Genomic DNA, 25,270 nt, shown 5'->3' on the forward strand with positions numbered 1-25,270 from the left:
GCGGCAAGCGGCACCGTATGTAGTCACAGATATGGACCCACCGGACAAAATATCCAGAGTCGTAATACATCCGGAGAATTTCCATATGCTGCCGAAGGAAGAAATTGTGTCAGTGAAATCTGAAAATGTTGACACTAGTTCGGACAGTTCCCAGTTATTTTTGAAAAGCGAACATTCTGAACAGTTATTCAACGAAGACTCGAGAGACAGTATCGGCAATTTATCCGTAGACACTATACCTGGATTAATGGAAGAACCGTTAGCATTAGTTGATCGTGTCACCGGACCTGTAGAAACGTTTTCTTCTCGGTTGACGATGCTCGATGGGACGGAGCTTGTGATTCCGTGCAAAATCGAGGATGACTTCCATGTTGCTACACCGGAGATCCTGAAGCTAGTATCGTCCCCAGAGGACCGTAGAAAGCTGCTTTGGTATCAAGCGTACATGGATTGGAAATATTGCTTGACGCCGGATGATGATGATAATTTGTAAGTTATTTTTTGTTTTAGTCAATTTTTATTTAAAGTTGAAATGCCACATGATTTTTAATAACTTGAAAAAATCAAAATGCCTAATTGGTTTTACCCCGTGTCTAAGTAGCTCAGAAGTGAGCAGTGGTCTGCAAGGGAAAAGGTCCTTTGTTCGATTCCCACCTTAATTAATTTTATTATTCAAGTTATTAAAAATTTCGTTTTCAGCATAACAATTTTTGACCGCTTGAAATTGAATGTCGACCGTGACCTTGCCCTTTTTTGTACATACGATAAAATTATTTAAGCGTTACAAAGTTAGAAGACAGCGCTTATCATTGGATACTTTTTATCCCAGTATAACAGTTACTTAACTGTATTTAAAAAGATCTGTAGTTAAGAAATGTTTTTTTATTGCCCAACATTGTAAGGTACTTTTTATACCAGTAAAACAAAGAGATTTTTTATACTTGTAGTATAATGTATCCTGGTATAAACGCACAATAACCAACTAAAGAAGATTTTACTGCTGCAATATCCAGTAGGTGCAGTCAGCAAATACCTAGTTCGTGACACCCAAAGTAGCCAAAAAAGTTCACAACACGTCTTTGTTACAATTAGAATAAGTTAGGGCCCTCGCCCAAGGCGGCTTTTTGTAGCAGCAGCATCGCTTCTAACGCGCGTTAGGCCACATACAGAAAGAAAGCTGGAAACTTATAATCATAGTCATAGTCATAAATGTTTATTGCATCATGTTGGTACATATAAGCGCTTACCAGCGCTTGTCAGCGCCATGCCATTCAACCTGCTCCCTTTGTGAACAAACGGACCAGCGCTGACAAGCGCTATATAAGTTTCCAGGTTTCTTTCTGTATGCGGCCTTAGTAGCATTTGCAATGTACTACAGAAGCCATGCCAACGCGCTACTAACGCTACAGCAGCGCGACTGTATCGATGCAAACGCGCGACCGTATCGGACGACATCGGGGAGAGAACGGAGGGAGGGTTACTGGATCGCTTTTTCATCGCGACACGGGACTATTCCCACCTCTCGTTCCCACCACTGCAACTCCTGTGTAGCCAGGATCTACAGCTTGACCGCCACAAAAACCCAACCAATGAAGGTCAAGTTTGTCCCGGGGGAAAGTTAAACTGTCTTTGGACCCGCAACGAAATTAATCAGAAGAACATAGGAGGAGTTCGAAATTAAGGTTCGACTTCCCTCCATTGTTTTCATCGCGACAGAAGCGCGACAGTATTGCGTTTGCATCGCGACGGAAGCGCGTTTATGTGGGCGAGGGCACACAGCTAGCGACCGCATTGCGACTTGCGACTGTATCGATGCGAACGCGCGACAGAATCGCTACTGCATCGCTGGTTGGGTTTTTATTGGCGGTCAAGCTGTAGATCCTGGCTACACAGGAGTTGCAGCGGTGGGAAAGAGAGGTGGGAATAGTCCCGTGATACTGCATGGGGGCCAGTGCTGTCAACTTTTTGGCGCTGACTGTACTTGGGTCATTCCATAAAAATCTGTATATTTTCGACGTCATTTTGTCCGTAACTTTTTTAAGATGCTTTTGAATACTTTATTAGTGTAAATTATTGTTTATTAATTAATTATGTTATGTCTAAAAGGGCCAGTCACTTTATGCTTTATTTTAGGAGAAATTATAATTTTCAATTTTTTCATACTACATTACTCCTATATGACTTCTAATAAAGTATAAAACTTTTAACCTTAACATTTATAGATAAGTTAATACACATAATGTAGTTGTTTTGTTATTATCACTATATAAAAAACATCATTCCCTAACTAGTAATTTAGTCCCAAGTGCCATTTAAAGCTAGGGCCTGACGCTCTAGGGACTGACGATTTGGAGTAAAACTTAACACAAATGCAGATTAACTTTATATTATAAGATGCTTAATACCATGTGCCGAAAATAGCCAAAAAACTACACGTAAATACTATTAAATTATATACAATTTCCTATTATAATCAATAAAGCTACTCAACTAGGGACTGACGAAGTGACTGGATTAACACATGTTTCGGTAACAACTGGCACGTTTGCACTAATTCAAAAAACAGCTACCGCAAAGCCTGTATGGTCTGAGGATAACTTCGTATCGTACTTTAAACTCAACTAAATGTCATTCACTCTAAATACATATTAAAGCGCAAAATTATAAAATCAGTGCGTGGCGAGGGAATGACGCTAAAAACTGTAGACTCTTTTTCAACTAAAGAAAATCAAATTATTGTTTATTGAAACCGCAAAATATTAATAGAATTTGGTGTAATATACATTTAAATAGATTATTCGTTAATTAAAACAAAGGATAAAGTTGATGTTTTTATAAATGTGGGTACCAAAACACAAACTTTTGGAGTACGGACATGCCTAGGGAATGACGTTTTGGGTCATTCGAAAGGAATTTAAGATGTTTTAAAAATAGTTTCAAAAAATATAAATGGGTGATGAATAAAGCACATTGCGAGCTGTTATTTAACAATTTTGGAATAAAATATTAACAAATATTTCATGTGAAATGTGGCGCGGACTAAGAGTTGACATATTTTTGTGGAATGACCCACTTACATTATTATATTCCGAAGTTTGAAACACAAATGATAATAATTAAGAACATGTAAATACACACATTTGTGCCTCTTAATGCATGTAATTTAATATCGTTATTGTTTTAGGAATATCAAACAAAGATAATTATTATGTGTTATTGTTATGTTCAACATGCATCTGTTTGGTTATCAGTCAGTAAACAAATACATATACCTAATTCATTACATAAAAGATTTGAAAACAGACTGCTGTAAATCAATAACATGCATAGCATTCTAACGCCCCTATTCACAAACATTACTATGAGGTCTCACAGTGCGCGTGGACGCACAGGGTGACACACGAACCAATCATAGAGCTCTATTCAAGGCTGTGCGTTCGATTTGCTGCTTCACTTAGGCAAGCATCATTTGTGAATACGGGTGCAGTAGGTATTTTTGCTATAAAGATAGTTTGAGATCCAAGTCAAAACAGTATAGTTTTTATCCCGGTTTTTCGAAAGGAGAACGCCATATTTTCTGTTTCTTCATTCGTTACAGCCAAATGACGTCCAGTGCTGGACAAAGGCCTCCCCCAAGGTTTTCCACAATGAACGGTCCTGCGCTGCCCGCATCCAGGCTCTTCCCGCGACCTTTACCAGATCGTCGGTCCACCTAGTAAGAGGCCTGCCGACGCTTTTCTTCCCTCTTCCATGTTTTCTGTGTCAGACCGCCATTAACGCGAGCGGAGCCGCGGGCAATAGCTAGTGGAAAATCCATTTTAGATTTTCCCATACGTTATCAAGTACTCAACTTACCTCCTCACGTTTATCAAATACTTAACTTAGTAAACAATGAACAAATTCAACTGCATTTATAGGGGGTTTTCCCTTACCGACACGTGCAAAAGTTAGGTACAGTCAGCGTCAAATATACTCAACATCAAATAAATCGCAACTCTTGCGACAAGCACTTTCAAACGTACCTGTGCATCCCCACTTCCCACAAATATTGGCACCATTTAAAAGCCTAGTTCTAAACTTCATTTAATTAAAGGAAAGGTTTTTACCCCAAAAATGTGTCTTTAGTAGGATCCAGAGTCACTTCTTCAAAAAATAGGTACCTAGTTACGCTATAGCCATTTTTTATGACTATTTAAACTGTTAAGTTGGGATTAATCGCTATCCATCTGTTAAAGAGGACACGTGTGATCATTATTTGGTTTTATAACCATAAAATTTGGTCTAATTGATCCCAGAGGTGAGCCCAAAGTGAGGTCTTTTTTCAAGTCACATTTATAGTAACAGTTAATTGTTTATAAAAAACTTAAATTTGTTTTTCTATAAGTTAATTTATTGGGCTTACAAATAACACCAAAATTGTTGGGGCACCATGATTGTGTTAGAAGAAAATCTTTAAAGTTCGCGTCGCGGAAGGTGCGATTTATTTGATGCCAAGTGTAGTTCGTGACACCCAAAGTGGCCTAAAAGTTGACAACACAACCTTATTCCAATTGTAACAAAGACGTGTTGCGAACTTTTTGGCTACTTTGGGTGTCACGAACTATTTGACAGTGTTCCCACCTTAGGATATTTTACCCTAAGGGTATATTTACGCATCTAGGGTATTTTTAGGTAATAATATTATCACAGAATAAGTAATAGTACAGGTACAGAAGGATTACTCCGCAAGACGATTTGAATAAATGCGAGTCTTGCTACGACGCGATACAGTGGAATTCAGCTCGCACAGCACTACGTACCTACAATTTTATTCACCTACAAGTTTTATCTCTTTCTATCGCGTGCCTCTGAACTCTTCTTACGCTGTTAGGGTTGCTGTCTAGTGAAAAATTAATTAATCTACTTATATGTAATGAGGTACGTATGTAGGTAAGTACGCATTCATTATGGAAAACCTTGGGAGAGGCCTTTGTCCAGCAGTGGACGTCATTTGGCTGTCACGAACGAACGCATTCTGAGCAGTAGTCATGGTAGGTTAGGTTCCTATACTACTATCCTAAGAATTATTGATTACCTACATGGCCAACATACCTTTCAGCATCTTTGGGAAGCGAAAAAAAAAATCCGGTGTAGATTTCTTTTCGAATTTAAACACCCGAACGCCGCACAATATTTCTTTCTATTTATGTCCATTTTTAAATAATACTTCGATCATAGAATTAGGTACATACTACAACGCACGCCAGCGTCCTGACGGGCGCGCGCGTGACACTCGACTGATATAATACCCGCCGGCGGGGCGCTTCGCTGTAGGTAATTATCGGATGTACCGCACGGAGTGAGCCAGGCCTGATATTATTTAGGGTAATTATTAGGGTAAAATAAATATACAAAATTTCCAATGAAAAGTACGATTTTAAGAAGAAAAATGCTGCAGATGACATTTCTAAGACTACTATCGATGCATTCCAAGAATGTTTAGAAGCTGTGTAGTAGTTAAGATATTAGTTTAAAATAAATTAAATAAGTAATTTATTGATTTTGTTGATTTAAAATAAAATAGGATAAAAAATTATAAAACTGCCTAATTCAGGGTAAATTCTCCAAACGTTTAGGGTAAAGCAGAAATTCTGAGGTGGTAACACTGCTATTTGACGCTAACTTTAGGTAGGTATAGTTACGAAAGTGATAGATGTGCAAGAAAGAAATGCATTTTTTGCGAGGTTATTCCCTCGACATTCACGTGGTGTCAAGTGTCAGATAAGCTGAAGGGGCATTCCCGACTACCCGTGGCAACCGGTTAGAAAACACCTACATTTTTAATGCATTGAGTATAATTATTATTATTAGCTCTTGGTAAACAAACTAAATTCAACACTTGCGTCAACTCAGTAACACCCGGATCTATGAGCTTTTTAATACACTTTTATTAGGTCGTTGACAGTCGTGTATGTAACTATGTAATGGAATCTTAGAATCTGAATTACACGCACTTCTAATTCCTGTATCATCATGAAACTTGGCAATTATATGTAGATTAGATGGCAATACAATATTATGGTACCATCGAGCTGGTCTGATGATGGGACTGGAAGGTGGCCATAGGAACTCCTGAACGAAACGGCGGAATCGCATCGAGTTTGGGCTCATTGGATTTGTCTTTTCGAGCATAATTAAAATCGTGTTTTTAGTTTTAAAACTATTAAATTAGTTATTTTATGCATAACAAGGCAGGTATTTGACCGCAATCGCACCTGGTGTTAAGTGAGATGCAGTCTAGGATGGTACATATCTGCCCTGTAAGTGCCTATTTATTTACTCTCGCCTTGAAAAGGCCCGGCTTAAAGTATTCGAGAAAGAGCAGCAGGCAGCGAATAACAGTCCCTAGCTGTTGGCATTATAAAAGAGTTATCGGAACGCTTAGTTCGAGCTGGTGGAATGTCGACAGTGTAGGGATGGTACGCTAACCGTCTAAGCTGAGGCCTTAAAGACAAATATGCTAATATCAGGCCTCCCCAACCCGTCTGGCCAGCGTGGGGAGTGTCATTTGCTGTTTTTTTTTAATCCACAACGAGGAAGCTCTTGGCTTGTATCTCACCTGATGGTAAGTGATGATCAGGCCGAAGGTGGAAGCGAGCGTCACCCGGTATCCTCAACCACAGAGGATCTGTCTTTTTTACCACGTAACTGCCGGAACACAACAATGCTGTTAACATAGTTAGGGCGACAGACTTAGGCAAGATGGTGGTAGCTAGCCAGGCGGACTTAGAACAAGCCCTACCACCAACCAAACTGAACAGAAAAATCTGCCCCCAATGGGATCGAACCCGGGATCTCTGTGTCTGAAGCAGGTGGGCTTACCACGACCACAGAGGCGGCAGAAAAAGAGGGTCGTGCTCCTGCAGTGGAGACTAAATGTCCTGATGATGCACTACATTAATATTCTTTAATAGCTCTATTATTTCTTCTTCTTCTCAACACCAGCCAGTGGCGGATTTACAGTTTTGCCGCCCGTAAGCTAGGGTGGGTTTGGATCTTTATGTAACTTTTATCTTCTGAAATCGAGTAAGCGTCATCTGAAATCTGCCGCCCCTAGGACGCTGCCGCCCCTAGGCCGCGGCCTATACGGCCTATTGACAGATCCAGGACTGGCACCAGCTCATATGTTGTCCCGAAGTGGTGGTAGGGCAAGCTATATTCGGGACGTGTACGAGTATAAGCGCCCTGGAAAGGGCCTACGTACTGCATAAAACCTTTGACATTGACTATATAAACTTATCGGTGCTATATTAATAAGTTTTGTGACGTCATCCCATTCACGATTCCACAGAAAACGTGAGGCGGCAAAAGTGTATGAATCATAAAATATTGTAAAACTGTCACGACTTTGATGAAATTTGCATTAGTCATTGTTTATATCTGCCACTGATTAAGTGATCTGATTAAATGGCAATGCCAGATTTTGTATGGAAAGTGGCGTCTTTTTTTTTTTTCGCGCGGCCATCGACCAAACTTTGTTTTTTGATTACAAAATAGTGTAATAAACCAAACTTACTATGGCATGTATACCTCTAAACTCAGTCTGAACTGAGTTACGAGCATTAGAAGTTTGATGATTTTCATACTAAGTAGATTTGCTTTTTGTGCGCAAGTTTTGTAAGAAATTGCAACAAAATATTGCGCTATTTTTTATTGCGCTGATTCTGCTCCATACTGATTGATGTCTGGAGCCTTTAATGGATGGTATTGTTGGTTTACACATACAATCTCACTATTTTGTTGCAATTTCTTACAAAACTTTGCGCGATAAAAGCAAATCTAGTATGAAAATCATCAAACTTCTAATGCTCGTAACTCAGTTCAGACTGAGTTTAGAGGTATACATGTCATAGTAAGTTTGGTTTATTACACTATTTTGTAATCAAAAAATCAAGTTTGGTCGATGGCCGCGCGAAAAAAACAAGACGCCAATTTCCGGCATTGTCTTTTGTTGAGGGTTCCAAGACAATCAGCTATCCCCCGGAACTAGTCCCGGACAATTCCCACCTCTCGTTCCCACCGCTGCAGTTTTTGTTCAGTAGGCTGAAAATAGCGTCTGAGTTTCTTGCGCTGCTTCTTCTCAGCACTGCAACTGTTCCATTTATTGTCCCGAAGCAGTGGTAGGGTTAATACTAGGGCGTGTAAAAGTGCTTTTTAAAAGCCTATTCGCAAAAATAAGTTTTTATTCACAAACGATGCTTGCTTAAGTGAAGCAGCAAATCGAACGCACAGCGTTGAATAGAGCTCCGTGATTGGTTCGTGAGTCACCCTATGCGTCCACGCGCATTGTGATACCTCATACTATTTTTTGTGAATACGGGCAAAAGGAAACCCTCTTCAAGATCTGTTTTTTTTGCAGACCGATCCACTTGGCAGTCCTGAATGATGATGTCCACCTCCTGAAAAGGCAGTGCCTGGTCCTGAAGACGAGGAAGGAATCGGTAGACGTGACCAATGGAGACAATATGGTGAGTTCGCTTGTTGAGTCCCGGAAAAGGACATAGGATACTTTTTATTCCGATTTTTTAAACAGAGGCTTGCGCGTTATAATTTTTCTATGACTGACTAAAAACCGCCGGCAAAACCGCGGGCAAAATCTAATAATTTGATACCGAGTGTTTGTTTCCTTATGCTGATTAACATATTACCCTTATTTGTGTCGCGTAAGTGGGATCAAATAGTGGGAAAATAAATATAGACTTCCAGTAAGGAAGGGATTCCCTAGCATTGTGTTTCAAGATTTCCTGCTACAGCTTACGGAAATGTGAACGTCATAAATCAAGCTGGATACTGTAGAAACTGTAGTTCCTTAAATTTATTGCAATAAGTGTTATTTTGCCACAAAAATGCATAGCTTCATGTGCTTATCGTTAGTCATGGAATAACCAATGCTGTTGTATTGTAAACTTGAGGAAATACATACAATATGTTATCAGTATCATCGAAATTGATAAAAGTAATGAGTATACCTCAGTACTGGGTATTTGGATGAGGAAAATTTGAACTAAAATATTAGGAAAAAGTTTTACCCTGGATTGCACCGTCTTACATTAACTAACAAACTTCAAAAATCTGTCAAACTCTGTAGAAAAAAAACTGTTAAAGTTATAATGTAGTTAGCAACGTGGAACGTCCACCCACAAGGTGGACCGACGACATCGTATAGGTAGCAGGAAGGCGCTGGATGCAGGCCGCTGCCAACCGGGCAACATGGAAAGGACATTGGGGGAGGCCTATGTTCAGCAGTGGACGTCCTGTGGCTGAGATGATGATGATGAAAGTTATAGTTACGGTTAAAGTTAAAGATGGTGCAACTCAAGTAGTTTAAAAATCAAATCAATACGGTGACTTGGCCCATGAACCAAGCTAAAAGTGGGCCAAGTAGCTAGAAGACTGACGCCCGTATTCACAAACATCACTATGAGTTCTCACAGTGCGTGTGGACGCATAGGGTGACATATGAACCAATCATAGAGCATTTATAGGTAAGATACCCAGTTCCTCTGTGGTTGAGGATTCCGGGTGAAGCTCGCTTCCACCTTCGGCCTGATCATCACTTACCATCAGGTGAGATACAAGCCAAGAGCTTTCTCGTTGTGGATTAAAAAAAAAGCTTTATTCAACGCTGTGCGTTCAATTTGCTGCTTCACTTAAGCAAGCATCCTTTGTGAATACGGGCGTGAATGGTCAGAACATTTTTATTATCTTTGCTTATTCATAATATTTGCCGGTCAGTTAAAATTATAGGCTTATCTTTTTATCTATTTGACTGATACAATTGGTTCTTCACCTAAATTTCGGGTAAGTACTTCAGTATTTCCACCTGTCTTTGTGTTGAGGTAGGTAGGCGATAACTGAGTAGGTATAATATGCCAATGGACAATGGAGATTTGAAATTTTGATGCCCGTTTTCACCATCAATCCCTAATTTTTAAATGACCCCTAAGGTAAAAAAAAGTCTTGTCATGTGTTACCATAGGGGTCACTTAAAAATTAGGGATTGATGGTGAAAACGGGCATGAGTCTTCCACTTTTAGTTTGGTCCACGGGTCAAGTCGCTGGTTAGAATTTTTAAATAGTTTTTCTTCCATTGACTGATTGGGCCCTCTAAGATTCTAGAGTAGATTTTTGTTGATTTGGTGTTTGATTTATTAATAAAAACATTGAAGGTGAGGCTCAGTCACATGAAGAGAAGCTATTTAAAAATTCAAACCTGTGATTTGGCCCGTGGACCAAGCTAAAAGTGGGACAAGTTTGAAAGTTAATGCAATTGGGTCACCATTGGCCATTCTTACCTGGCATCGATACTTACTTTTACTAATATTATAAATCTGAAGAGTGAAAAAATAAAAATTGATCCTAGATCGCATTATAAATATAAATCAGGCTGTTATACCTGTACATTATAATGCTATCGTTCGTTCGTTCGTTTCAGCCAAATGACGTCCACTGCTGGACAAAGGCCTCCCCCAAGGTTTTCCACAATGAACGGTCCTGCGCTGCCCGCATCCAGGCTCTTCCCGCGACCTTTACCAGATTGTCGGTCCACCTTGTAGGAGGCCTGCCCACGCTACGTCTTCCAGCCCGTGGTCGCCACTGAGATGAAATGAGGAGATCCGCAGGAGAACATATATATATAGACATAAATAAAGCCGGTGGACCCGACGGAATTCCAGCAATAGTCCTGCGTAACTGTGCGCCGGAGTTGTCTCCTATTCTGACACGCCTGTATCGACTCTCACTTGAGACTGGACTAGTCCCTAGATCATGGAAGCTTGCAAACGTACAGCCCGTACCTAAAAAGGGCAGTCGTGCTGACCCAACAAATTATAGACCCATCTCTGTTACGTCCATACTCTGCAAGATAATGGAACGTGTCCTCAATGGCCGACTCCTGTCATACCTTGAAGAAAATGACCTACTTAGCGACCGTCAGTATGGGTTTCGGTATGGTCGTTCTACAGGCGATCTTCTCGTGTATGCCACACACTTATGGAGCGAGGCCATTGAGAAACACGGAGAAGCCCTTGCCGTTTCACTGGACGTATTAAAGGCGTTTGACAGAGTCTGGCACGGCAGCCTAATAAACAAGCTTCCATCTTTTGGAATCCCTGCTGGCTTATGCAAATGGATCTCCGATTTCCTTGTGGGACGATCAATAAGAGTAGTCCTTGAGGGCTACACTTCTAGTCAGCAACCTATTGACGCTGGCGTCCCTCAAGGATCGGTGCTGTCTGCAACACTGTTTCTACTGCACATCAATGATCTGCTCAAACCCGGTACCTTTGGGTATGCAGATGACACAACAGTGACAGCCAAATATCTTTCCAGCGCAAAAGCCAGCGGGAGTGAGGTCGAGTCTTGTCGTGAGTCCCTTATCGAACGCTTAAATTTGGCCCTTCAGGATGTCTCTGATTGGGGCGATGCCAATCTGGTCCAATTTAACGCGTCCAAAACACAGGCGTGTCTGTTCTCCGCCAAACGAAGTCCATTTCGTCTGGCTCCAACATTCCGAGGTGTGCCTGTTAAAATCACCGAGCGACTCCAACTTTTGGGTATCGAAATGTCCAGCAAGTTGAACTTTGGCGAGTACATCGAATCCATAGCGAAAACTGCTGCCAAAAAACTTGGTATCCTCTCGAGGGCAAGGCAGTACTTCTCCAATAAGCAAAGGCTGCAGTTATATAAAGCACAGATCCGACCTTGCATGGAATACTGCTGCCACCTCTGGGACGGCTCTGCCAAGAAATATTTGGCTGCTTTGGATTCGGTGGAAAGGCGTGCCAGGAGACTAATCGACAGCCCGACCCTTGTTGAAGCGTCGCTCCAGGAACTTGACCACCGCCGTAAAGTTGCTTCTCTAACGGTTTTCTACAGGCTACACTTCGGAGAATGTGCGAAGGAATTATATAACTTAATTCCACCAGCCCCTTTCCATCACCGGGGAACCAGACGCAGGCTAGCGTACCATCCCTACATTGTCGACATTCCACCAGCTCGCACTAAGCGTTTCGACGACTCCTTTATAATGCGAACAGCTAGGGACTGGAATTCGCTGCCTGCTGCTGTATTTCCTGAACACTATAATCCGGGCGTTTTCAAGGCGAGAGTGAATAGGCACTTACAGGGCAGATATGTACCATCCTAGACTGCATCTCACTTAACACCAGGTGCGATTGCGGTCAAATACCTGCCTTGGCTAGCATAAAAAAAAAAAAAAAAAGAACCAAAGTAACCGACATAGCTCGCAGAATTGCTAAAATCAAGTGGCAGTGGGCGGGGCACATAGCTCGTAGAGACGATGGCCGTTGGGGCAGGAAAGTTCTCGAGTGGCGACCACGGGCTGGAAGACGTAGCGTGGGCAGGCCTCCTACTATAATGCTATACAAAAAACAATTTGAACTGCCTACATCCGAAACTTTTGAATCGGTTACGGTTTCGGCTACCCGAAAGTTTCGGTTACGGTTACGGGACTATTCCCACTGCAACTCCTGTGTAGCCAGGATCTACAGCTTGACCGCCACAAAAACACAACCAATGAAGGTCAAGTTTGTCCCGGGGGAAAGTTAAACTGTCATTGGATCCGCAACGAAATTAATCAGAAGAACATAGGAGTTCGAAATTAAGGTTCGACTTGCCTCCATTGCAAAGCGGATGACAGGTGACAAACAAAGGTTTAAAACCTTTACGAAAATATTATGCACCATTCGGTTACGGTTACGGATATCCATAACATCCCTGGTAGACAGTTTGTGTCAATGTTATTTTGTTGGTTAAATTACCAGTTTTTATTGGCACAGACTGCAGATAACGCATCACGTTATTTTTTATCTTTAATAACAAGGATAGATAAAAGTTACCGAGGTTACGTAAGTTTGTCGTCAAATGGGACGCGTAGAAAGTTCTATATTCTTATCTTTTATCAGTATGTATTTCTAGGACACAATCACACACCGCCGTTTCGTTTAGGAGTTCCTATGGCCACCTCCCGACTCCATCACCAGACCAGCTCGATGGTACCATAATATTGTATTGTCATCTAATCTACATATAATTGCCAAGTTTCATGGTGATACAAGAATTAGAAGTGCGTGTAATTCAGATTTCATTACAGAGATAGTTAGGTACTTACATACAAGACGAGTTAATAAAAGCGTGTTAAAAATGGACATCATCATCATTTCAGCCACAGGACGTCCACTGCTGAACATAGGCCTCCCCCAATGATTTCCACATCGCCCGGTTGGTAGCGGCCTGCTCATTTTAATCATTGTATGTATAATAACAAACAATTAACGCAAATTTATCTAAGTAGGTACGCTTGGGTAGGAATCCCCGAGATGAGAGTGTATCTATAATCTATACTATTCTATACTAATATTATAAATGCGAAAGTAACTCTGTCTGTCTGTCTCTCTTTCACGCCTAAACCACTGAACCGATTTTGATGAAATTTGGCATAGAGATAGTTTGAGTCCCGGGAAAGGACATAGGATAGTGTTTGTCCCGGATGTTGAAACAGGGACGCGCGTGATAAAGTTTTTCGGTGACAGACAAAATTCCACGCGGGCGGAAAGCTAGTCTGTAATAAATATAATAAAGGCGAAAGGTCACTGACTCACTCACTCATCACGAAATTTCAGAAACTACAAGTGCTAGGGGTTCCTTTTAGAACGTAGGCGCTCACTAAGACGGGATTTTGCTAAAATCAAATCCTTAGGGGGTAAAGCGGGATCCACGCGTACGTAGCAAATAATATGAATGTTTGCGATATTTCTCGAACTGCAACAAAATCTTAGATTTTTTCTATGGAAATCCGGAGATAAGAACTCCGGAATTTGATTTTTTCGTCTAGTACCTTATAGCATCAAAATCCGGTGAGTAGATTTGGTGTGAAAGAGTAACAAACATACGAGTACATCCTTGCAAACTTTTGCATTTATAATATTAGGATGTATAACTAGTGGTGGATCCTACAAAAACAGCTCATGAAAACCTTAAAAATTGTTTCTTTCGCAGACCGCTCTCCAGCTGTCCATCTTGGCCAAGTCTCCAGCCTGCACAGCACTACTGGCCCAGCTGAACGCCAACCCGCTGGTGACCGACGAGGAATACCGCTCCTGCTTCCACCTGGCGGCCGAGGCCGGCGGGGAGTACCTGGAGCCGCTCGTCAGGAGGTGCCGGGAGGACCCGCTGTGAGTCTTAGCACTCCTTGCATTCTTATCACGAGGAAGCTCTTAGCTTATGAGGTGATAGGCTGAAGATGGAAGCGAATTTTCAACCACAAAGAAACTGGATATCTCACCTTCAACTGCTGGGAAACCTAGCGATAGGGAGCCGCTCGTCAGGAAGTGCCGGGAGGACCCGCTGTGAGTCTAGCATCATCATCGTTTCAGCTCAAAGGAGACAAAGCCTTCCCCAAGGAAGATCATCATCCCTGAGCAGTGCCCACACTGCCACACACTAAGTCTTAGCATCATCACCATTTCAGCCACAGGACGTCCAGTCCAGTGTCCACTGATGGACAAAGACCTCCCCCAAGGAACTGCTCCACAACTAGGAAGCTCTTAGCCTAAGAGGTGATCAGGCTGAAGGTAGAAGCATTAGCAAGCGATTGCCTTAGGTAAGATGGCAGTAGATAGCTAGACTTAAATATGCCCGATCCGATCATCATCGTTTCAGCTCAAAGGAGACAAAGCCCATTAGTCTTGCCCAGTGCCCACACAGCGTTTTTCGGGCTCTGCCTTCATGTAGCCAGTCTGCTTTCACCAAAAACTGTGAGTCTTAGCAGCATCATCGTTTCAGTCACAGGACGTCCAGTGTCCACTGTAGGACAAAGGCCTCTCCCTAAGGAACTTCACCAGATCGTCAGTGTACCTAGTTGGAAGGCCTGCCCAGTGCCCACAGTACCTGGAGCCGCTCGTCAGGAGGTGCCGGGAGGACCCGCTGTGAGTCTTAACGCTCCTTGCATTTTTATCACGAGGAAGCTCTTAGCTTAAGAGGTGATCAGGCTGAAGGTGGAAGCGAACTTCACCCGGAATTTTCAACCACAAAGAAACTGGCTATCTCACCTTCAACTGCTGGAACACCTAGCGATAGCCTTAGGTAAGATGGTGGAGCCGCTCGTCAGGAAGTGCCGGGAGGACCCGCTGTGAGTTTAGCATCATCATCGTTTCAGCCAAAGGAACTTCACCAGATCGTCAGTCTACCTAAGAGAGGCCTGTCCAGTGTCTAGCCAGACTGCTTTCAAAAATTGCTTAAGATCTGTTCCTAGACAAATAAGGTAAGTTTAACAGTCCATCGTAGCCGAATACTAGAAGCCGCTCATCAACAAGTGCCAGGAGGACACGCTGTGACTGTGAGTCTAAGCATCATCATCGTTTCAGCCACAGGACGTCCACTGCTGGACAAAGGCCTCCCTCAAGGAACTTCTCCAGATCTTCAGCCCTGCCCAGTACCTACACTGCCACACACTAAGTCTTAGCATCATCATCATTTCAGCCACAGGACGTCCACTGCTGAATTTAGGCCTCCCCCAATGATTTCCAGATTGGCAGGTGGGTAGCGGCCTGCATCCAGCGCCTTCCTGCTACCTTTATGAGGTCGTCTTATGAGGCAACTCATATACAAATTAGGTACTATGCCTTTCAATGCATAAAGTATGGGACTGCTAAAGCCCGGTCTCCGAGCACGTAGAATTTCTGTTGCTGTCGCGCTCGTACACTCACTGCGGTCGCCCGTCGCCCGCCACAGAATATAATTACACACGAGTGATAAGGATGGGTAGCTTGGGTTCATTGGACGAAATTCTACGTGCTTAGCGACCGGACTATACCTGTGGGTAGCGGTCGGTGAATGATGTTTGTGATATATGATTTTTTCTCACCAGGAAATGCATTAAATTGCATACCCAATAGTACGGGGGGAGTAGTTGGCTAATCTGCATTGGGCGTGCCACAAAATCGGCCTTGGTTTTAAGGCCAAGGGAATTATGCAGGGTGACTTTGTTATCAGTATCCAAATTTTTTTAATAAGCTCGTTAGAACTATTTGACAATACAACTTTATCGTAATTATTTTATACAACTTTATTGTGGTATTTTTCGCAAAAATATTGAAAGTTATTGCTTATTTTCGCTCACCATTATATCTATTAAGCTTTGCAGTTAACTGTGTGTACATTTTTTTCCATGAACGACGCAAATTTTCCACGTGAGTCAATTTGGAAATCGCGCGCAGCGGATGAAAATAATTAAATATGGAGAAAAAAGTTTTGTTGTCTTTACGTAAATCAATTAAGTTACTGATTCTGAGTCGATCCTGAAAATTTGGATACTGATACAAAAATCATCCTGTATTTACTGAAAGCATTGGACATAAACCTTGATAACGTCGTATTTGTTATTTTTGTTATCTAATTGAAATACCAAATACAGGGTGTGGTTTTGTAAAACAACGTCCATCTAAGGGGTGGCGAATTTGAAACGTGTAGCGCCCTGAAAAGGGCTAAGTACTAGGGATGTTATGGATATGTAGTTTCGGTTATGGATACGGTTACGGATATAGGAATAATATTATACCGGTTTCGGTTACCGTTACGGATATTTTTTTATTTCGGATATCCGAAAGTTTCGGTTACGGTTACGGATATCTGTGCTTTAAAATTAAATTTTCAATAGTGTCATAGTTCATTCATGGCTGCACATTTTACATCGAATATAAAGTAATAAAAAAAAATACTAGATGACATCATAAAGGTAAAACAGGCTGTTATGCCTTTACATATAATGCTATACAAAAATCAATTTAAACTGCCTACATCCGAAACTATCCGAAACTTTTGAATCGGTTACGGTTATTTTTTATTTCGGATATCCGAAAGTTTCGGTTACGGTTACGGATATCCATAACATCCCTGCTAAGTATTGAATTAGATATTTATTATTTGTCTTTGACTATAAATGATCTGATGATGATCATGACTGTTGTTCTTTCGACAGAACCATCCTACGAAACAACGAGGAGCTTTGGAAACCTGAAGTAGCTGCGAAGACCAAGGACTTCCAGGTCAAGCATCTACTCCACAAAGTCTGCACCATGTTCGACAGCCAAGGTACGTTTATTTTCTTCTTACTGCATGTTAGTCAGATAAGGTAAGTTTTATTTTATCGTATTTTCTTCTTTCTACAAGCTTGATTTGATAGCCCATGTCTAAATCTAAATCTCCCCACATAAAATAGATTCCTTCATTCCAACACCACACTGTCAGTACTTACTTACTGTATTAGTTCAAGGTAATTGTTACTGTCAGTATACTTAGTGCCTGGTTCGCTAAAGAGAAGTTTAAAGCCCGGTCTGTGAGCACATAGAATTTTGTCCAATGACCCCAAGCTACCCATCCTTATCGCTCGCGCGTAATTATATTGCTGTCGCGACTGTGCGACGGGCGCCCGCAGTGAGTGTGCGAGTGCGACAGCAACATAATTACGCGCGAGCAATAAGGATGGGTAGCTTGGGGTCATTGGACAAGATTCTACGTGCTCGCAGACCAGACTATAAACTAGAAATAAAACTTGCAGTAGTTGACTTCCGCAAGCAAAGGGAGATGTGACAAGGGGGCGTGGCCGGTGTCGCAGCAATATGCCCAAAAACAGAACACGTTTTGATTTCTTTGTGTGGAATTTCTAATGCGATACTGAGTTTCCTTAGCGCATTAGTTGGCATCTCTCTTTAACTCTAGGGGTTCACAAAATATTTCTGTACGTAATACCGAATTGCCCAGAGGCGTGGGCGATAGCAAAGATATAAAATAATATTAGGCTTATCTTGAAGCGAATGAAGGTTAATACTTTAGCACTCAACGCACTATTTGTTGTGCAATTATATTGAAGAATAAAGAAAACAGGATAGCTGTGCCGCAACCTCGTACGCGTGAAAATAATTTGAATAATATTTCCCGTGTTTGCAACATTTTTCTTAACTGCTACCCCCCTATTGACTGTAGTCATAGTCATAGTCATATATGTTTATTGCATCATGTTGGTACATTTTTTGGTATGTCAAATGTATTGCCTAAAACCTTCCTCTATAATAAATGGGCTATAACAACACAAAAAGAATTTTCAACTCGGACCAATTGAGTTGGCAAAATACGTAATGGCTTGAATTGCCTTCCAAAAATTTTTAGCACTGTGTTGCTGTATGAATGCTCAATGTAAATAAACAAATTAAATAAAGATAAAAAGCATTAAATTCTCAATGTAATTTAATGTTTTCTCATGAAGCTTTTTTTAATTTAGAGTTTTTCACTAAAAATATTTTTAACTAGCTTTTACCCGCGGCTTCACCCGCTTCAAATTTAGTTTGTCACATATCATATCATCATAAATTATAGCCTATATGTTATTCTGGGCTATAAACAATAATACTGTAAAGTTCCATCAAAATCCGTTCAGTAGTTTTTGCGTGAAAGATTAACAAACATGTTAACAGACATCTAAACATCCATTCGAACTTTCGCATTTTTAATATTAGTAGGATTTAGAGATTTTTGAACCAACATTTTTGATTGAGAGTTTTTAAAACTTTTTCATCTCTCCCAGGCTACACTCCTCTTATGCTAGCCAGCAAACTGGGCAAGCACGACTCGGTACAAGCCCTGGTGTCCGCAGCACCAGCGTCTATAGACTACCGGTCCACCAGCAGCGGGGAAACTGCCTTCTACCTTGCTGTGAGCGCCGCTTGCACTGATAGCGCCCGTGAGTATCCGTCATCATCATTCCAGTTACAGGACGTCCACTGCTGAACATAGGTCTCTCCTAAATCCACAGGATATGAGAAAGGCCCCCTTAATTGATGTTTATTGTCCGTGGTATATCTTTTCTTAAAGGTATCTAAACCTTTGCTTTGTTTTTCACCTGTCATTCGCTTTGCACTGGAGGGGAGTCGAACCTTAACTTCGAACTCCTCCTATGTTCTTCTGATTAATTTCGTTGCGGGTCCAATGACAGTTTAACTTTCCCCCGGGCCTGGGACAAACTTGACCTTCATTGGCTGGGTTTTTATTGGCGGTCAAGCTGTAGGTTCTGGCTGCACAGGACTTGCAATGCTGGGAACGAGAGGTGGGAATAGTCCCGTATTTCAGCCACAGGACGTCCACTGCTGAACATAGGCCTCCCCCAACGATTTCCAGATTGCCCAGTTGGTAGCTTGCATCCAGCGCCTTCCATCAACGTCATTTTGTCCATCATCCATCAGGTCATTTTCTTCATCTTTTTCATTCAGGCATTCTTCTATCTTAGGGGCCAAGGGCAGCGTGTTTGAGTAGCCAAACTCATCATCATCAGGTCATTCAGTCCTCACTGCTGGAGCACGACCCCCTCTTTTACCAGGTAGACAGACGACTCCATAAAGGTAGAAGGCGCTGAATTCAGGCCGCTACCAACCGGGCGATGTGGAAATCATTGGGGGAGGCCTATGTTCAGCAGTGGACGCCGACGAACGCCGAAGGTCGAAGCGCTGATAGGGTTCAAAAGATATGGAGATATGTAAAGTGCCTTAAGGGCTACCTTTTTTACCTTTGTGGTACATAAAATATAAGTGCTAAAATATTGGTCAAAATTGTAATAAAATATTTTTGATTTGATTTTGAATTGGTACCAAAAAACTCAATTTTTTTACAGAACGCGGCAACAAATCAAAAGTGTTCGACGACTTCAAACAGACCATAATCCACTTAGTCGAGGCCGGAGCTGATCCGAACATAGACAATTACTCCGGAAACGACATCAGCACTCTTCTAGCGGACTTCAGCAATAGTGATTTGTCTATGATTATTGCTAGCAAACGCACCGCCATAAACTGCAAAGAATTCGATGATAAACTAAAAGAACCAGCCATGCTAGTGAAAGAAAGAGACGGCACGATAATGAATTTAAAAGAGAAATTGAAGAAGACGAAAGAAATAAACAGAATCAAAGGAGAACTGAAGAAAGAAAGCAAAGGTAAGGGTAGAAGAGCTAAGCCTGTTATTATTGAAAACAAAGTTATTTCTAAACCTAAAGCGTCTAACGAATATATAAATACGTATAAAAATTTCGTTCATGATTTGAAAAATCCGATGTTAGTGCCGAAGACAAATCAGAGAAAACTAATCAAATATGATTATTCGGATTCTAAACCTAGTACTTCTAAAACTGCTCCGTTAACAGCTAAATCAATTGTTATTAGTCCATCTAAAAGTAAAGAACCTAACTTGAGTTTAAAGGTCGAAAAAGAATCGACTAAAGACCCACTAAATATTGACACAAATATAAAAAAAGAAGTAGACGCGATTAAAAGCGAAGAAAATCAGAATAATTCTACCGCAAAAGCGGAAAAAAGAAAAATTATTATACAATCTGATATACCAATTGGACCCATAACTAAAGTTGTTAAAAGTTCTCCTACGTTAAATAGATAATACTTTGTTTTTGAACCTCAAACTCTATGCTTCAACCAGACCAACGCGTGACAGGTCGCGCGACTCATGACTAGTGTTGAAAATGATAAAGCGGCTGAATTTGACTGACCGTCATTTACGGTCATATTGGTCAAAAACAAGTCATAAACTGTCAAAAACGGTCAATTTCGGTCAATTTGATTTCAGTAATAGTTTAGTACTTTTTGAAGTTTTTATTATATTTTGTGATTGATAAAAATACAACATCCTAATTGAAATAAAAAAAGTGGTTTGTAATGATTTATTATAGTTAAACATTTTTACAGTGAGTCTACAACTTCTAAATTGAAACATTGTCTTTTGTAATGATTTATTGTGCTCTCTTCCGCTAATATGTGTCCCGCTCACGTCCATTATAGTCGAATGACAATGTCGCATCGCCGCGCACGTCAACCTTGATGACGTCTTATTCTCTCTTAGGGGGCGTCCATAAATTACGTGAGACAATTTTGGCCATTTTTCAACCCCCCCGCCCCCCTTGGTGAGATTTGGTGAGATTTTGCCTGACCCCCTCCCCCACCCCCCTAATCTCACGTGATATTTAATAAAATGCCTATTTTGCAATGTCTATACTTCGAGTCTATTACATTTATATGAAATAATTAACTTTTTAAAAAAATAAAACCGACTTCAAATGCGTGAACACAAAAAAAAAACTAAAAATTAAAAATATTGCGTATAAAAAAGTTCATCCCCAATTTTCCACCCTTGGGGGTGAAATATTTTCTTCAAATTCGCATGAAACCACCCTTTTGATAATACCTATTCAACAAAAAAATAATCGTTCAAATTGATTTATAATCGGCGGAGATATTGCGTATAAAAAAGTTCATCCCCAATTTTCCACCCTTGGGGGTTGTTTTTTCTATTATTAAATTTAAATGGGACCACCCTTGAGGTATTACCTATACGCCGAAAAAAGATTTGTTCAAATCGGTTCATAATTGGCGGAGTTATCGCGTAACAAACATAGAAAAAAAAAAAAAAAACATACGGGTCGAATTGAGAACCTCCTCCTTTTTTGAAGTCGGTTGAAAATCAGTAACCCAATGTCGTGCCACGCGCAGTGCAGGGTTCCGTAGCTTCCCGTCGTTTAGTAAGACAAGCAATTGCTTCAACCTAGGACCAGTTTTTTGATTCATAGTTAAAATAACTAATTGTTAAATTTTGCTACTAATGGTTAAATATTAATAAAATGTAAACTAATAGTTAAAAAATGTACTAAAAGTCAAGTTAAAAATTGTTAAAAAAAAAATTTTCTGTTATTTAACCACTTGTCATTTGACATCTGTCAAATTTGACTATTGGTTACTTTAACTACAAATACATAATATTTTCATACGTATGTAATGTCATTTTTTAGGGTTCCGTAGTCCTGAACCCTTATAGTTTCGACATGTCTGTCTGTCTGTCCGAGGTTTCGCTTGGAAACTATTGGTACTGGGGAGCTGTAATTTTGTGAAGGTATTTATATTAATCACGCCGACAAAACGGTAAAATAAAATGTTCATTAAAAAATCTAGGGTAGCTCCCCTGCATGTAAAGTGGGGATGAATTTTTTCAAGGAAAACTATAACGGTTAAGATACATTACTTAGTTTAAGAGTAATAGTCATTTGACTCATGTATTATACAATTTCTTAAGCAGTAAAAATTCCTTAGAAGAAAATATGAAAAGTGACTTTAGATGAAGTAATTGTGGTAACGACAGACAACTACGGAACCCAACACTGCGCGTGGCACGACACGCACTTGGCCAATTTTTTACGCAATAGCGATGCCGATGACGTTTTTTTTTTAATTTCGAATTTTCTTAATTTCGACATTTATTCTGCATCTTTAGTGTTCACAAATGCAGATGGAGGCATTTTTAGTTTAATTTGATTAGACGGTTTAGAATAAATTGTCATTATCATAAAAAAAATTTTTTTTTTTACTTCAATAACCCAGTTTTCTGGCAATTTTACTCTATTTCTTGCGGGAAAAATTACGTGATATTTTCCGAGACCCCCCCTCTCCCCCACGTGAGATTTAGTGAGGTTTTCGTTGACCCCCTCCCCCCCTAAAAGCCTCACGTAATTTATGGACGCCCCCTTATTGCAATACAAAATAACGTTCCTTCATTTAAATTGCATATAAATTGGGTACCTAAATAAATAAATTATTCGGTGGTAGTACAGTAATATTGAGTCAAATTGACTGAATTTGACCATTTTTGACCGGTCATTTATGGTATTTGACCATCGTGACCGGTCAGATTCGGTCAATTTACATCTCTACTCATGACAGTCCGTGCGACCTGTCATTGACCTATGATCGCGCCGGCGATGGCGATCTGCACGCGTTGGTGTGGTTGAAGCTTAATTTCGATATTTTCATTAAATAGCTGGATCTGTTTTTAATATGACCTTGCCACCATTGTATCCTTAATGTCAAAAATCTGTCAAACTTATAAAAAAAACACCGGTTAAGGTTAGTAAGGCTGTGTAATTCAGCCTTAGGCCGTTTGTAGACATCCGTTTTTTCACCGGACGACGGACCGTCTAAAAACGGATATCCTTTGCTGTCAATTTTCTCGCCGGACATTTGTCCGATGAATGTGCACACGTTCATTATAAACCATACACCACCGCAAATAGGCGAAAAAATCGAGCCGCAGTCCGGTGAAAACAAAACGGATGTTTACAAGCGGCCTTATTCTGTGGACTTTAAATGTCAACTTGTGACGTCAGTTTGACGTCTATTTAAATTGTGAACGAGTTTTCAAATGAATGGTTTGATCAAAATGCCTGATACTTAAAATATCAGTGGGATAGTAAAAAATACTTAAAATATACATAGGTAACTACGCTTAGGGACTTTACCACCCAGACCCTAGCATAGTTCGTTTAAAATAAGTAGGCAATTAAAAGAATATAACTATCTACAATACGTAGGTACTTACAAAGAAAAAAAAAGTCAAATGTTTTCAATGTCATGTATACGACTGTGTTCCCATAGGCGAATATACATAGGACTATCGATAGTATCGACGATTAGACTCCTTAAAATCGATTTATTCGTGTAGGCAAGTGGTACTTTTTGATCGATTCGAAAATCGAATCCGTTCACGGAGCTATGATAAAAACATCTTAGGGCCAGAACAGACGGTGAAACGCAACTGCAACGAAACTGCAACTGATAGTTACTTTTGAGTTGCATCTAAGTTTCTGCCATAGCGTCCGTTGAGAGACCACACATGACGCGACCAGTTTGAAACTTTCAGTTTCAGTTTCATTCATCAGAATCATCAGAAAGTTGCAGTTTCGTTGCAGTTGCGTTTCACCGTCTGTTCTGGGCCTTAGTGTAACTCCATACAAACAAATGCTGGAGCTAAGATCTTTCGACAGTAAAACTGTCACGTTAGTCCAGTCATTATAGTAAGTTCACCTCGGAATTCGAGATACCCAGCTGTAAGTCTGTAAATACGTGTATATTGACACCCTAAAAGTTGTCTCAAAACCTACATATGGTAGGGTGTAAGCAACTATTTCAAGGTCAACGGTCACAAAAATCGGTTTTTTGCGCTTTTTTTAGAAATATCTCATTTCCTGTGGGTTTTTTGCTATTTGTATTTATTATCAATATTGTAGAATACTAAATTCTCTACAAATTTTGTTTCAAAACTTTTTTTATACGGTGAACCGTTTTCGAGATAGAGGGCGGAGAGCGCGCGGTCACTGCATCACTTCAGGTCTACTTAAGCGGTTTAGATTTTTCATACAAAAGGATTTTCCCGCTAATTCCTGTGGGAATTTCGGGAATTCCTTAGGTAAGCTTTGAGTTTACTAAGGTACCTACATGCCAAATTTCAAGCGTCTAACTTCCGTTAAGCGTTTAGATTTTTCATACAAAAGGATTTTCCCGCTAATTCCTGTTCCCGTGGGAATTCCTAAGTATACTATAACCTGCCCAGGTGTATGAAGAATAATTGTACCAAGTTTCGTTAAAATCCGTCGAGTAGTTTTTGTTTCTATAAGGAACATACAGACGGACAGAATTCTATACATGAAATATATTTTCAAAATAACTATCAGGGGGTGATTAGTGATCGATACTGATGCCAAAAATGCAATCAGTAAAATTTTTGTCTGTCTGTCTGTCCGTCTGTATGTTCCTTATAGAAACAAAAACTACTCGATGGATTTTAACGAAACTTGGTACAATTATTCTTCATACACCTGGGCAGGTTATAGTTTACTTAGGAATTCCCACGGGAACAGGAATTAGCGGGAAAATCCTTTTGTATGAAAAATCTAAACGCTTAACGGAAGTTAGACGCTTGAAATTTGGCATGTAGGTACCTTAGTAAACTTAAAGCTTATTTACAACAAGTAATTACCGAAATTCCCACGGGAATTAGCGGGAAAATCCTTTTGTATGAAAAACCTAAACCGCTTAAGTTGACCTGAAGTGATGCAGTGACCGCGCGCTCTCCGCCCTCTATCTCGAAAACGGTTCACCGTATAAAAAAAATTTTTAAACAAAATTTGTAGAGAATTTAGTATTCTACAATATTGATAATAAATACAAATAGCAAAAAACCCATAGGAAATGAGATATTTCCAAAAAAAGCGCAAAAAAACGATTTTTGTGACCTTTGACCTTAAAATTTAATAGTTGCTTACACCCTACCATATGTAGGTTTTGAGACAACTTTTAGGGTGTCAATATACAAGTATTTACAGACTTAC

At 40.4% G+C, this 25,270-nt stretch overlaps 1 protein-coding gene across 1 annotated transcript; it reads left to right on the forward strand.

Annotated features, from left to right (window-relative positions):
- Window positions 1-289: 289 nt before the first annotated feature.
- LOC135085797 (uncharacterized) lies at window positions 290-24,212 on the forward strand. Its single transcript, XM_063980601.1, has 6 exons — window positions 290-489; window positions 8,399-8,507; window positions 14,059-14,234; window positions 17,039-17,151; window positions 18,641-18,796; window positions 19,721-24,212. Exons 1-6 carry the CDS (start codon window positions 317-319, stop codon window positions 20,497-20,499), a joined length of 1,506 nt encoding a protein of 501 aa, XP_063836671.1. The 5' UTR covers window positions 290-316; the 3' UTR covers window positions 20,500-24,212.
- The last annotated feature ends 1,058 nt before the right edge of the window (window positions 24,213-25,270 follow it).

This window comes from Ostrinia nubilalis, chromosome 29 (assembly GCF_963855985.1).
Source record: "Ostrinia nubilalis chromosome 29, ilOstNubi1.1, whole genome shotgun sequence".
NCBI classification, from domain to species: domain Eukaryota; kingdom Metazoa; phylum Arthropoda; class Insecta; order Lepidoptera; family Crambidae; genus Ostrinia; species Ostrinia nubilalis.